This window comes from Alosa sapidissima, chromosome 19 (genome assembly GCF_018492685.1).
Source record: "Alosa sapidissima isolate fAloSap1 chromosome 19, fAloSap1.pri, whole genome shotgun sequence".
NCBI lineage: Eukaryota > Metazoa > Chordata > Actinopteri > Clupeiformes > Clupeidae > Alosa > Alosa sapidissima.
In genome coordinates, this window is record NC_055975.1 from 12,410,403 (window position 1) to 12,423,668 (window position 13,266).

The following is a 13,266-nucleotide window of genomic DNA, read 5'->3' on the forward strand; positions in this document are numbered from 1 at the left end:
AGAAACATGTTTACCAATTCTCCAAATTAGCTTTTTGCAGCGCATGGATATGAGCGCACTTCCACTGTGGCTCATTGTCAAGGTCATCAACAGGGCTGATCTGTCTCTTTCTCACAACCAATTTAACTCTTAAGTAAAATGATTCAGTCTCACCCAGGATGATTGGTGTAAAAAACATGCCATAATCTGGAAATGGATTCACTTCCTTTCTGGTCAAGACGCCTGTCCGTTGCGGTTTACAGCATGGCAGGAAGTTGACTGTAATGAAATGACCATACAAGTGTCTCAGTCCACGCTTGCAGACAGAAGCCTCGTGGCCTGACCTCTGATTGGAGTGCATCAGGCCACGAGTCACTCCTTAGGGCGCTCGCATGTGGAACCACTCAAGAGGCGCTTAGAGGATGGGGGGGGGGGCAGGGGGGGTGGTAGGATGGTAGGCTCCACACGGCTGCTCACCACCCAGGGATGAGGTGGCACTGGGGTGCCCGGTGGTGTCGGCTTTCTGTTGTCGTGCTGTTGCGGGGAGCTTGTAACTAAAGGATAGCAAAACGCTTGCAGCTCCTGTGTGACTCAGCTGTCTTAATCACCTCAGTGAAGTTTTTAATTACTTTATTGGCCCAACGAGGGCCAAACCCAGCTCAGGCGGCCTGGTCTTAGTGAGTTTATTGAGCACTAGATCATTACGGTTAAACCTGGCTTACATTAATGTATTATGCATGTGGTTTATTCTTTGCTATTAACATATTCTTTTGGGGAATACTTGTCGGTCAGTATCTGCACTGGTTGTCTATGTCTACTGACCTAGACTTGAAACAGAATCCTTTTCAGATGATGCAAAAACCATAGAGGTCATAAAGACACAGTCTAGTGGACGTGATTGAGAGGGTGATGCCCGTGGTCCAGAGCATTTTCCTGGCGGTCACCTTTTCGTTTGTTAGGTAAAATACAGTATCCAAATGGAAAGGAAGTGTCCTAGCCCAAGCGTGAGAGGAGTGGGCAGTTGACAGGTGCTGGAGCCTTTGTGGCTCAGGATGTGGCTTCAGTCAGGACCTGTTGTTCCAGACGAGACAAGCGAAGCGTCCATGCAAACGGAAGCAGGGCTTTATGCTGTCACTGGGCAAGTTTGAGAAGTTCCAGTCCATCACTGGTCCACGCCCTTAGCGTGTTGGGCAAGGGAGCCCCCACCCCCCACAGGGTGTCTGAATAGAACAGTGAGACACTCGCTCACTCGTCTCAAACTCTGTGTGGAATACAGAACGTTTTCATCTCAGTCTGATGATGCCTCAATTTCTTTTCCTTTCTTACGTATCACTTTCAAGCTGTCCCCTTTGTGTGTGTGTGTGTGTGTGTGTGTGTGTGTGTGTTTTGGAACCTTCAATAATTGGTTATAAAACCCACATTTTACATGTTCCTTTGTATTGAGTTTTTCCACTGTAATTCATAGTAATTAGACTGAGAACTTTCACAATGAAGAAAATGTGGGAGTCAAGCAAGAGTCAGTAGCAAGAAAAACACGGCAGGATTAGCATAGTGCTGTCTGAGCAGCTACCCATGCCATCCCCAGCAGATGGTAACAGTCTGTTCTCAGTCGTAGTCTGGGTGTGGTTGTGTGACAATAATTTTTAATTCACTTGTTAAAACTTAAACGACTGATCTGAATAGTGCCGCACAGGGGTTGCTCAGCCTTCCTGACGACACTTGCATGTGAAAGTGTTTTATACACAGCACCCTGTCTCTCGTTTATAACATTGATTCATTTACCTAAGCACATTCCACAGATTTACAAGGACAGCTTTAGCAAACCAAACTTCATAACAGGAAAAATATAGTTAAACAGGGCAGGAAAAAAAAATACTTCGAAAAGTCCCCAAGAAGTGGGCGGTTTAACCAGCCTCTTGAACCGTTTTTACTCACAGAAGCTGTGGTTGATTTTAAGTGCTGTTTGTGCGTATTTTCAAAATTACCAATACCAACCATATCCTGTTATTGAAGCTATGGTATCTTAACTGTGTTGTGACTGATACGAGTGAAATTCCCAGATTTCCTCTGTTGGAGCTCATTCAGAATATGTCACTTGACAACATGATCGTACATGCTTTCCAGGCAATGGACAATTGTCACCTTATGAGCGGTATTCCATTTTGACATAGTGGTTGTGTGGGTGTGGCTTTCTCCCTAATTTTACCATTTGCTGTGGTCTTGTGTTGGTGTACTTCTACTTATATAATGGTTAGGATTTTTAAAAAGTCCCCCCTCCAATGGACCAGCTTGCAGAAGGATTGTTTGGCATCACTTCTCATACAACTGCACCACACATCTGACCTAGCCATGCCCAGATGGTGAAACAAAATACTGAGCCAAACTATGCAGAATGAAGAGATCAGGATTATATCATTCCAGTCTGGCCAAATAAAAGACTAATATGACATATGATTTACAAATCTTTTTTAGAATGCTAAGTGTATACCATACAGTTTCATGCTCTGACCGCTCATGCTTACACAGAATATTTTTTTTTTTTTACTTTTTGTCCATTGTTTTTTTACTTTTACAAACACATTGTATCGCCATATTGTGACGTCAAGATCTCCTACTGTAAATGTTTTTGTGGCTGCTGGCACACTGCCTCTGTAGTCAGTCATCATGTTGTTGTGGACAAGAGATAAATATTGCATTTTGAATGACTCTTTTGGACTTTTTATTTTTTATTACTTTTACAAACACATTGTATCGCCATCTGCATCTGTAGTAATTTATTGTTTCACATCAAAACAACTTCACACTCAACACTACTCTCAATTGGATCCTCAGCAATACATCCATCAAGTGCAAAATGGGTCAGATGAACAGTTCATAAGATATGAAGCACATACAAACAGAGATTCATTTTTTCATAGACAAATAATGCTAAAAATAAAAATACTTCTTTGTATTTTTGATGAAGAATATCTAATTACCACTTATATCTAAAGCTGGGCAGATTTGACAACATGGTAACTCAGAATAGACTTGCCATTGCTGTGCTCACACGCTACTTTGAAATGCTCATGCTGCAAGACAGATGAAAACATTTTTTTGGACATGACAGAAATCCAATCACATCGGATGTGAAAGGAGGGTAGGGCAGACACCGTTTTCTGTGAATATCTCGAGAACCGTAGGGTTTAGAAGGACCATTTTGTTTTTTGTATGTTGATCTCAAGGGGCCATGTCAACCCATTCCATAACCACTCATTTCATGTATAGCGCCACCTAGTTAAACACAAAAAAGTAAAAATGAGGTGTTGTAATCGCAGGTATCTGTGACCTAACATAGTCAAAACTGCACGAAATTGGAAGTGTAGGATCATTATGACACCCTCTGAATGCACACCAAGTTTCATGGAATTCCGTTCATAGGGGGGCCACACAATAAATTAATTTATGTTACTATACACCAACTGGCCTGTAGGTGGCCGGAGACAGTTTTCTGTGAATATCTCGAGAACCGTAGGGCCTAGGAGGTCCACCTTTTTTGTATGTTGGTCTTAAGGGGGCATGTCAACCCATCCCATTACCACTTATTTCATGTATAGCGCCACCTAGTTAAAAATTAAAAAGCAAAAAATTAGGTGTTTTCATCACAATATCTCTGGCTGACATGGTCAAAACTGCACAAAATTGAAAGTGTAGGATCATTATGACACCCTCCGAATGCATGCCAAGTTTTGTGAACTTTGGTTCATGGGGGGCCTTACAATAAAATGATTTATGTGTACATTTAGTGACCGTACACCAACAAGGATTCCTGGGACACTGAAAGACCGGGGTACACGAAACTTGGTGGGCATGTAACTCCACATGGATAGCATGGAACCATCGTTTTTCGTTTTGATCTGTAGCCCCCCCGCTGGACTGGACCCCCCGAAAGGAGGGTAGGGCAGACACAGTTTTCTGTGAATATCTTGAGAACCGTAGGGCCTAGGATGACCAATTTTTTCTGTATGTTTGCCTCCAGGGGTCATGTTAACCCATTCCATGTGCACACATGTGCATAAACAGATACACACGCACACACATACATTCACAGTAATCATACGTATGACACATACTCACACAGTAGACATATGTACGCATGCATGCACATGCACAAACACACATACGCAGACAAACACACAAGCACACACACACACACACACACACACACACACACACACACACACACACACACACACACACATAAACATAAACATAAACGTGTGCACGCACACATGCACACAATTCAAGAATTTCTCGGAATTATGAACAGGCAAGATGGGTGTGGGGTTGTATAAAATTAATTTTACATGTGAAATCTATGAACTAATCATGTTTTGGTACTTGTTGTCTAGCAGATACCAGTGAGAATTGAGTGTAATGCAATTTAGTGAGACAGTTAGAATCATATAGGCCTTTCAGCGTGTTTTTTTTTTGTGGAAAAAATGTGCTGGACTGGGCGGCTGTCATATTTTGTACCGGTCTGCGTACATCTAGTTATAGTAATGATAGGCCTATGTACATTTTCTTAGCTCCTATCAGAGCTGTAGGCTACCTGTACAGCTCTGCTTCCAAAGTCCTGCTACCCTGACGCCAACAACTTATAGATTGATTCTGATGATTTGTAAACACTAGTGTGCAAGGTGAACTGCAACAAGCCTGCATGCTGCCTTCGACAGCTTCAGAGTGCAAGTTAGAAATTTTATATGGGGAAAATGTTGGAACTGGTGCGAAAATGAACATGTCTCGATGTTTACGGGATCACGTCGATGCAACCGCATCGTTTGCTATTAGATGCATTGATAAAGAATGATGATGATTTTTTTTACATCCCTAGAAACCAAGTGAGCCACTAAAGAAAAAAGTTATTATGACCGCCGCGCAGCGAAGCGGCGGTCATATAGGTTTAGTCAGATTTTTTTTTTTTTTTTTTTTTTCCTTTTTCGCATGCCCAAATTTCCATCAATGATTCCCGGGACACTGAAAGACCGGGGTACACGAAACTTGGTGGGCATGTAACCCCACATGGATAGCATGGAACCATTGTTTTTCGTTTTGATCTGTAGCCCCCCCGCTGGACTGGACCCCCCGAAAGGAGGGTAGGGCAGACACAGTTTTCTGTGAATATCTCGAAAACCGTAGGGTTTAGGAGGACCTTTTTTTTTTTTTGTATGTTTATCTCAAGGGGCCATGTCAACCCATTCCATAACCACTCATTTCATGTATAGCGCCACCTAGTTAAACACAAAAAAGTAAAAATGAGGTGTTGTAATTGAAGGTATCTGTGACCTAACATAGTCAAAACTGCACGAAATTGGAAGTGTAGGATCATTATGACACCCTCTGTATGCACGCCAAGTTTTGTGGAATTCCGTTCATGGGGGGCCACACAATAAATTAATTTATGTTACTATACACCAACTGGCCTGTAGGTGGCCGGAGACCGTTTTCTGTTAATATCTCGAGAACCGTAGGGCCTAGGAGGTCCACCTTTTTTATGTGTGTTGGTCTTAAGGGGGCATGTCAACCCATCCCATTACCACTTATTTCATGTATAGCGCCACCTAGTTAAAAATTAAAAAGCAAAAAATTAGGTGTTTTCATCACAATATCGCTGGCTGACAAGGTCGAACCTGCACAAAATTAAAAGTGTAGGATCATTATGACACCCTCCGAATGCATGCCAAGTTTTGTGTACTTTCGTTCATGGGGGGCCTTACAATAAAATAATTTATGTTTACATTTAGTGACGTACACCAACAAGGATTCCCGGGACACTGAAAGACCGGGGTACACAAAACTTGGTGGGCATGTACCCCCACATGGATAGCATGGGACCGTCATTTTTCATTTTGATCTGTAGCCCCCCCGCTGGACTGGACCCCCGAAAGGAGGGTAGGGCAGACACAGTTCTCTGTGAATATCTTGAGAACTGCAGGGCCTAGGATGACCATTTTTTTCCGTATGTTTGCCTCCAGGGGTCATGTTAACCCATTTCATGTGCACACATGTGCACAAACAGATACACACACACACACAAACACACACGCATACATTCACAGTAATCATACGTATGACACATACTCACACAGTAGACATATGTACGCTTGCATGCACAGGCACATACGCAGGCACACACACAGGCACGCACACACACACACACACACACACACACACACTCACACTCACACTCACACACACACACACACACACACACTCACACTCACACTCACACTCACACTCACACTCACACTCACACTCACACTCACACTCACACTCACACTCACACTCACACACACACCCACACACATAACATAAACATAACACAATCAAGAATTTCTCAGAATTATGAACAGGCAAGATAGAGGTGGGGTTGTATAAAATGAATTTTACATGTGAAATCTATGAACTAATCATGTTTTGGTACTTGTTGTCTAGCAGATACCAGTGAGAATTGAGTGTGGATAATGCAATTTAGTGAGACAGTTAGAATCATATAGGCCTTTCAGCGTGATTTCTTTTTGTGGAAAAAATGTGCTGGACTGGGCGGCGGTTATATTTTCTACCGCTCTGCGGTACATCTAGTTTTTTTATCACAATTGATTATGCAGAACCCATATCAGACCAAGTCCACCAAGCATTTGCGACCGTTTTTGGTCACAGTCTAGAGCTCTGTCTTCAAATTAGTGCCATCAGTGGATGTCTAGACATAATTTTTTTAACTTTTAACAACATCAATTACATACTGCGCTTTTATTCCTCTTGTCCAACTGTTTACACTTCTTGTCCAGCAGTTCATAAGGTAGGCCAATGGCAAGGCCTGACCCTCAGCTTCATGCTTCATCTTTTATATGTTTACCAGTAGGCCTATAGTTTGCTCTTTCCTGGGATTGCAATAACCTATTAATCCTCTATCTTTATTGAATCTAAGGTCTCTATTTGGTTGTTTGACGTGGGTGTTTTGTCTGGGGTTACACTATAGATTGTTGCGGTGGCCTAAGTATCGCTTTTAAAAAGCCTCGTGGAAGCTGTTGGACTCTCCAGATGAAAACACAGAAGTCTCACTCTCCCAGCCTCCCATAGCCAGCTCTCTCGGCCTGGGCGGGATAAGCCCTTTACATACTTGTGGCTTTAACGCTCTAAGCCCTCTTTTGATTCCCTATCTCTCTGAAAACATGTGAAGCTTTAATGTGATTACTGGAGAGAGAGAGAGCACATATCAATAATCACCCACTTATAGTCATTATTCAGGTTGCAAGAGCAACAGTGATTTGCAGGTAACATGTGTTTGTGATAAAGGAATTCTCTTGGGGCCTTTGGGCAAAGTGGAGCTGGGTTCATATGTTGGGGAGCACTCAGGTCCAGCTGGTTCTTTTGCAGAGGTTTGGTAGAAAATGAAAGTGCCCCACATATACAGTTGTTAGTATTTTGGTCTTGTAATATATTAGGTGTTTCCTGGGGCCAGACATGTGCACCTTTTCAAATGGGACAGCAGGCAGTCTTTTTGTCAGTCACCTTTGTCTTTCTGTCTTTCTAAATGGGAAAAGAGATGGATGAGATGCTTTTCTTCCGAAAAGACAGGATGTGCACCGCCATACCTTTTCAGAATAGTTATGACAATACCATGCACACTTTATATCAATTCAGGAAAATTCTTTTAAGTTGATGCTAGTCTGCCAAGCCTTCCTAAATTTAAACAATTTTAGATATCGCCCGTCTCTGGGAACCCTGGCAAAGTGAGATCATTAAGCTTTTTGAGGGAGATGAAATGGACAAGCCAGAGCAAATGGACTAAACTCCGGCACCCCGGTCTCGTGCCAAGTCATTTATGTATGGAGCTAATATGTCAGGCTCCGGTTACAATAGTATTTTCAGTTTTTTCATGGACTGGCTCGCTCTGACCAGACATACTCAAATAAGCTCTCCATAATAAGTGCTGAAGGTCTCAATATTGCCTGCCAATGCATTGAACAAAATAACAAACTCTGCCTTCAGTTATGACTGGAGCTGCTACACACGTTTATTTTCTTGGATAGTCTCTGCCAATACCATTACAATTTTTTAAACAGACAGATTTAAGGAAATTGTGTAGTTGAGCAGGACACTGTTGAACATGTACGCACAACCAACAAGGTCAAACCTCGACATTTTACACAAGTGCAGTTGGAGCAGTAAAAGCAGTACCCTGCCGAGCGTCCCTTTTTATGGCACCACATTGCCCATATTCTCTCACTTCAGATGTCCATATTTATGTTTATGTATTGATGTAGCTGATGCTTTTATTCAAAGGGACTTATAGGGACAGAGACCAAGTGCAGGGGGCCAGTCTCTCTGGAGCAACTCGGAGGCACAAGGGCACCAAGGGAATGGAACCCATCACTTCTGTGGCTACTGCAAGCTCCTTAGCCACTGCACTACCACCTTATTTCTCCACGATCCATGTTTCTTTTTCTTTTCTCATCTCTTAGTTCCAGCCTCTCCGAATATTTTTTCATCTCTTTCGTTCCGTGTCGGGCTCCTGTATCAAAATTCAAGGCTGTTTTGCTGTCTGGAGGCAAGCACCCCACAGTCCCAAAAATAGACTAGGTCCGAGCCAGCCCAGACCAGCCTGGCCCGGCCCGGCCCCGGCCCCACCCAATCTCCATAAACGCCTTTTAGCCAGGAGAGACGCGCGGCATGGCACGGACAGTGAGAGACACGCACTGTAAATGCATTTCAAAATGGAAAAATAAGGGGAAACCTGGACAAGTACTAAAGCTTAGTCTGAGTCCTTCCTGCAGGGCTGTGTCTTTAAAGAAGAAAAAAAAGAAAAGAAAGTGAAGTCCAAGTAAGAAAGATGCTGATTCTTCCGGTTTACAGTGTGCCTGGCTGGCTAACCCACACGGCCCTCTTCCTCTGAGTCAGAATAAACCATCCATCACATGGCACATCAGAGAGAGACATTTCAAAATAAAGAAAACATAAAAAATATATAAAGATCGTGATGTTTGTATGTTTTCACTGGATGGAGCAAGGATGACCGTTAGGAAAGATCATACACACACATTCCAGCTCATATGTTGGGAATCAGTAAACAAACTGCTGTTGAGGACTAAACACATTTGCTTTATTGCAGTGTCTCCCCCAACCCTCAGAATAGATGAGTTATGTGAGACTCAAAATGCCTGTCGTGTGCCCGTCTTTGACATCATACTCTCCATTCAGTGATGTGAAAGAGCAGGTAAACAGCCCCAGACCAACGGCCTGTGCCCAGGGACATTGTGAGAGGAGAGGAGAGGCCAGTTTCTCCTCCCCTGTCAGTGTACAGTCTGTGCCAGCACCGCCTCGGGTACTTCACGCTAACCTGCAGAAGTGTCCATAAAATAAACAGAACTTGTTTTCCTGACGTTTATCTTGGGTGTGAAACTGCTCAATGGTCTAGTTTTTAGTGCTTACTTTTGGATAAAGGCCGTTTCTGATGGAACAGGATAAATCTACTCTTTCTATGGCACTAAGCTGCACTTTAGTCAAGCTGCGGAATTGGGTCTGCCCAAACCCAACATATTATCCCTTTTTATTTTTCACACACAACTGATTCATCTGTGGTGTTGTGTGTGTGTAATGAAAGACTCGTGAACTGGTAGAAATATACAAATAAAAGGCAACTGTTAAAACAATAGGTCTGGCTGTTCTGTAACCTCACTAATTGTGTTGGGTCTGGAAATTCACTCAATGAATTGAATGTGCTTTATTTTGGTTAACCCTACAACTATTATTGCAGGGCGCTTTTGATGCTTTTTAGAATTAAGATTCATTAAAATGCCCTGTTACTGTCACCAAGTAGTAAGTACTAGACTAAGTAGCTGTTTTCTTTTATTAACCGTTTCCGCCTATAGTTTGGTTATGAAAATGGATGTGGTGATTTAAGAGATCCAGCATTTTTTCCCTACAGTCATGGCATAAATGCCCACTGTTGTTGGTTGTATTGATTATTTTTGCCTCCATGGCCGCTCTAAGATGACATTGGTGATGTTCACATATATCCTTATATTCTTGAGGTGAGGATGTTCTTATCAGAAGTCTTGACCTGTACACAACCACACTGATGCATGGTTTTCACATAGCATTAGTGTACAGAGGATAAGGCTCAGTTAATTGGGGAGGTCAGAAGTTGAACGTGGACTCTCTCCAACTCGCAGTCTCTAATTCGTACAAGGCTGTAGACTAGAGAGTCAGATGTAGAGGAATACAGATATGCTGATAGGAGGAGTGGATGGCTCTCTCTGATTCCTACTCTAGTGGGCTCCCTATCATCGTCTTTAAATAGATCTGCATATCCAAATCTATAAATATTGGCAGGCGACTAGTCGGCAGGGCTTTCTGTGGACTTTTCTGGGTTGTATATTTGGAATTTAATTGTACAGTTGTTTTTTTTTTCTCTCCAGGCATCAGAGGTTGTCAAATCAATGTGTTTACAATGTCCCCACTGGCCTCTCTGATTCCACGCCAAACTGGAGGGCTGGTGTCATTGAGGGAGACTAGAGGGGGCCGTCCCCCCCACACCGCAAGTAAATAATCACAGGCCGCCGGTTCACGGTATGCATTTGGACACAAAGCTCCATCCAAATACACAGTCACTTTTAGAAATCCAATTGTGATCTGGCAGGCTTTTGTTTGGTGTTGTATATGCAGGCTCAGGAGCATGCCTGCTGGGCATAAACAGATGCTTGTCAAGGGTCTGCGAGGAGGCGAGGAGTTATTTCTCTCTCCGAGGATCCTTGTCTGCTGTGCTGTAATGTCTGATACGGCGACAAAAACTCTTGTCATATTAGGCTGGAAATCAGAGCTAGGCGAAGGAGAGAGAGCATGCTCACAACATGTGATGGGGGAATGCATGCTCACAATTACACTTTATTGTTTGTGCTGTTTATTGCGCCATTATTCATGTTCCAGCCGTTGTTGTTTTGCTGCTTCCCGGCACTTCTTAATTGTGTTCTATCAAAGTCTCTTGATTGGGTCTCTTTAAACTGAAGCTTGTCCAGCCCCCATAAACTGCACTTTATTTTGGAAGACTTGTTGAGACAACAGACAAAAGAGGTTTCCCTCGTTTTGTGCGGAAAGAAAAAAAATGATTGATCGTTGTCCAGTCTGCAAGCTCCTAGAAGGTCTGTTGTCTCGAGAGTTTCCTGGTCTGAACTGAAACGGCTTTGTGACTAAACAAGTGGAATAAATTATGCAACTGGAGCGAATTACTGGTCCTCCTCTGGAAGTCATTTGGATTAAAAATGTATTCATGTGAAGAAAAGAACGAAACAGGGATATAATAAAAGTTAATTGACAGGGTTATGCCTGAGATATCCAATATCCAGATGTATGGAGAGTTTTTTTTTTTTTTTTTTTTTACTCACGGGTAGGTGATTCTGTATGTCCATTTATGTGTCTTTTTTGGGCCTATATGAAAAGGAGAGCCAGCTGGTGAAGTGGTATTTGAGGAAAATAATCCTCTTTCTGCTTCACAGCTAGAAACGAGTCTTTTGATCTGGTTGTGGATGCAAAGAGACCCCAAGTTTATGTAGGGAACTAAATATGTCCTCCCCCAGGACCTCCACACCTTTTCAAAGGCAGCACTCTGGCAGGTAGGACATTGATAAGGACCAGATTAGCATCAATAATCGACCCTCACATTGCCGTTACCATCTGCCACACATATTTCCTCTTACTCTCCTCCTACCTAGTGAATTACTTCCTGATCCAGTGATTTTGGGGTGGTCTTGTTTCCTCTGTGCCTTTGCTTAAGCAGTACCCAATGCAGATGAACACAGGACATGAGATGATTTGAAATACCTGGGCTTGTTTCACAAACAAGATGTGAGTTATCCAGGTGGCCGCAGAATATAAAGCATTTTGGAACTCCATATATATTTATTTTCAGTGCAATGGTACAGTATGTCGTTATACAAGTATACCAATATACTGCTTTGCTAAGTTTCCCATTCAGTCTAAGCATTTCACATGACTTAAGCAGCACAAGAGCGAGTGGCACACTGCTTTCATATGCCAAGCCCAGGGGAGATCATTAAGGCCCAATGAAAGAGACCTCTAGAAGTAATAGCTCAAATAACCATATGTCTTAAAAGCCATCCTCATTGACTGTATGCCTGATGTTAATTTCACTATAGTTTTTTTTTTTTTTTTTTTTTTTCAAATAGAATCGGATAAAATTGCAAAGAGAGCCTAATCATTTACGCCACTAAGTCTGTTAATGATGCCACTGACAGATTAAGCTTCAAGCTTCCCATGGTCACTTCCCATTGCACTCTCCTTCTTTCCCTCTGTTAAAACCAGGGTGTGTGGCTGCTCTGTGGTTTTCGCCTCTATTGGATGAAACCACTGTGTCGATATTAAGCACAGTGAATGTGGGGAACCTTGGCAGGAGTTCTGTGGGAAAAAAACTGTGAATGTAGGGCTTCAGTATTTGTAAACAGCTCTCTGGCAATGCACAGAGCTAGTACAGTAAAGGCAATCTTAGCCTGTTGATGTTTACAGCTGAACCCTTGGGCTTTGGCTGAGGAGAGGGATCTCTTTGTCTGATGGAATTGTTTTAATGATGTCTGGAAAGGTTTTCCTGACATATGTCATCGACAAAACAAATGTGCTGAGTAGCACAGTAGCAACACTTCATTCCCATATGTATACACACACACACACACACACACACACACACACACACACATGCGCGCGCACACACACATACATGCGCACGCACACACACACATGCACACACACAGCAACACAATACAATCATGCTCGTACACACACCGTGAAGACCTTTCAAATATGCTGTAGTGATAGAGGCATGCCAAAACAAACCTCTGCTTTCTCTCCTATCAGGGATCTTTTTACAATGTTAATATTTTAATTCGAATTTCAATTAAGCATATTAATCATAAGGGCACTGCTGATAGACAGTAAGATAAGAATAAGAGTTTGTTGTTACTGATGTGTTTCTCTTGGACTGTCTCTCTAATTCCCACCAGGTTTGCCTTGGGAGACTCACGTAGACCTCTACATGAGACGGCAGCGCTGGTGGAGGACATTGTGCACACCCAGCTCATCAACATGGTGAGACTACCACAGATCTCCTTAAGCCATCCAGACACTGTGTGTTTTGTTTTTTTAGTCACATACGATATGGTAACTCCCGCTACACGTTTTGATTGGACGCAATTGCTGTGCTCACACGTTAACGATCGACGTTGCAAGACAAACGAC

At 42.7% G+C, this 13,266-nt stretch overlaps 1 protein-coding gene across 3 annotated transcripts in view; it reads left to right on the forward strand.

Moving 5' to 3' along the window:
- The window catches only part of supt3h (SPT3 homolog, SAGA and STAGA complex component), a 90,629-nt gene that overhangs the window by 35,915 nt on the left and 41,448 nt on the right, over positions 1-13,266 (forward strand). For all 3 annotated transcript variants that reach the window (XM_042072212.1, XM_042072211.1, XM_042072210.1), the window contains exon 3: positions 13,032-13,116. In XM_042072212.1, the coding sequence (XP_041928146.1) occupies positions 13,032-13,116 (85 nt within the window). The remainder of the gene's footprint in view (positions 1-13,031; positions 13,117-13,266) is intronic.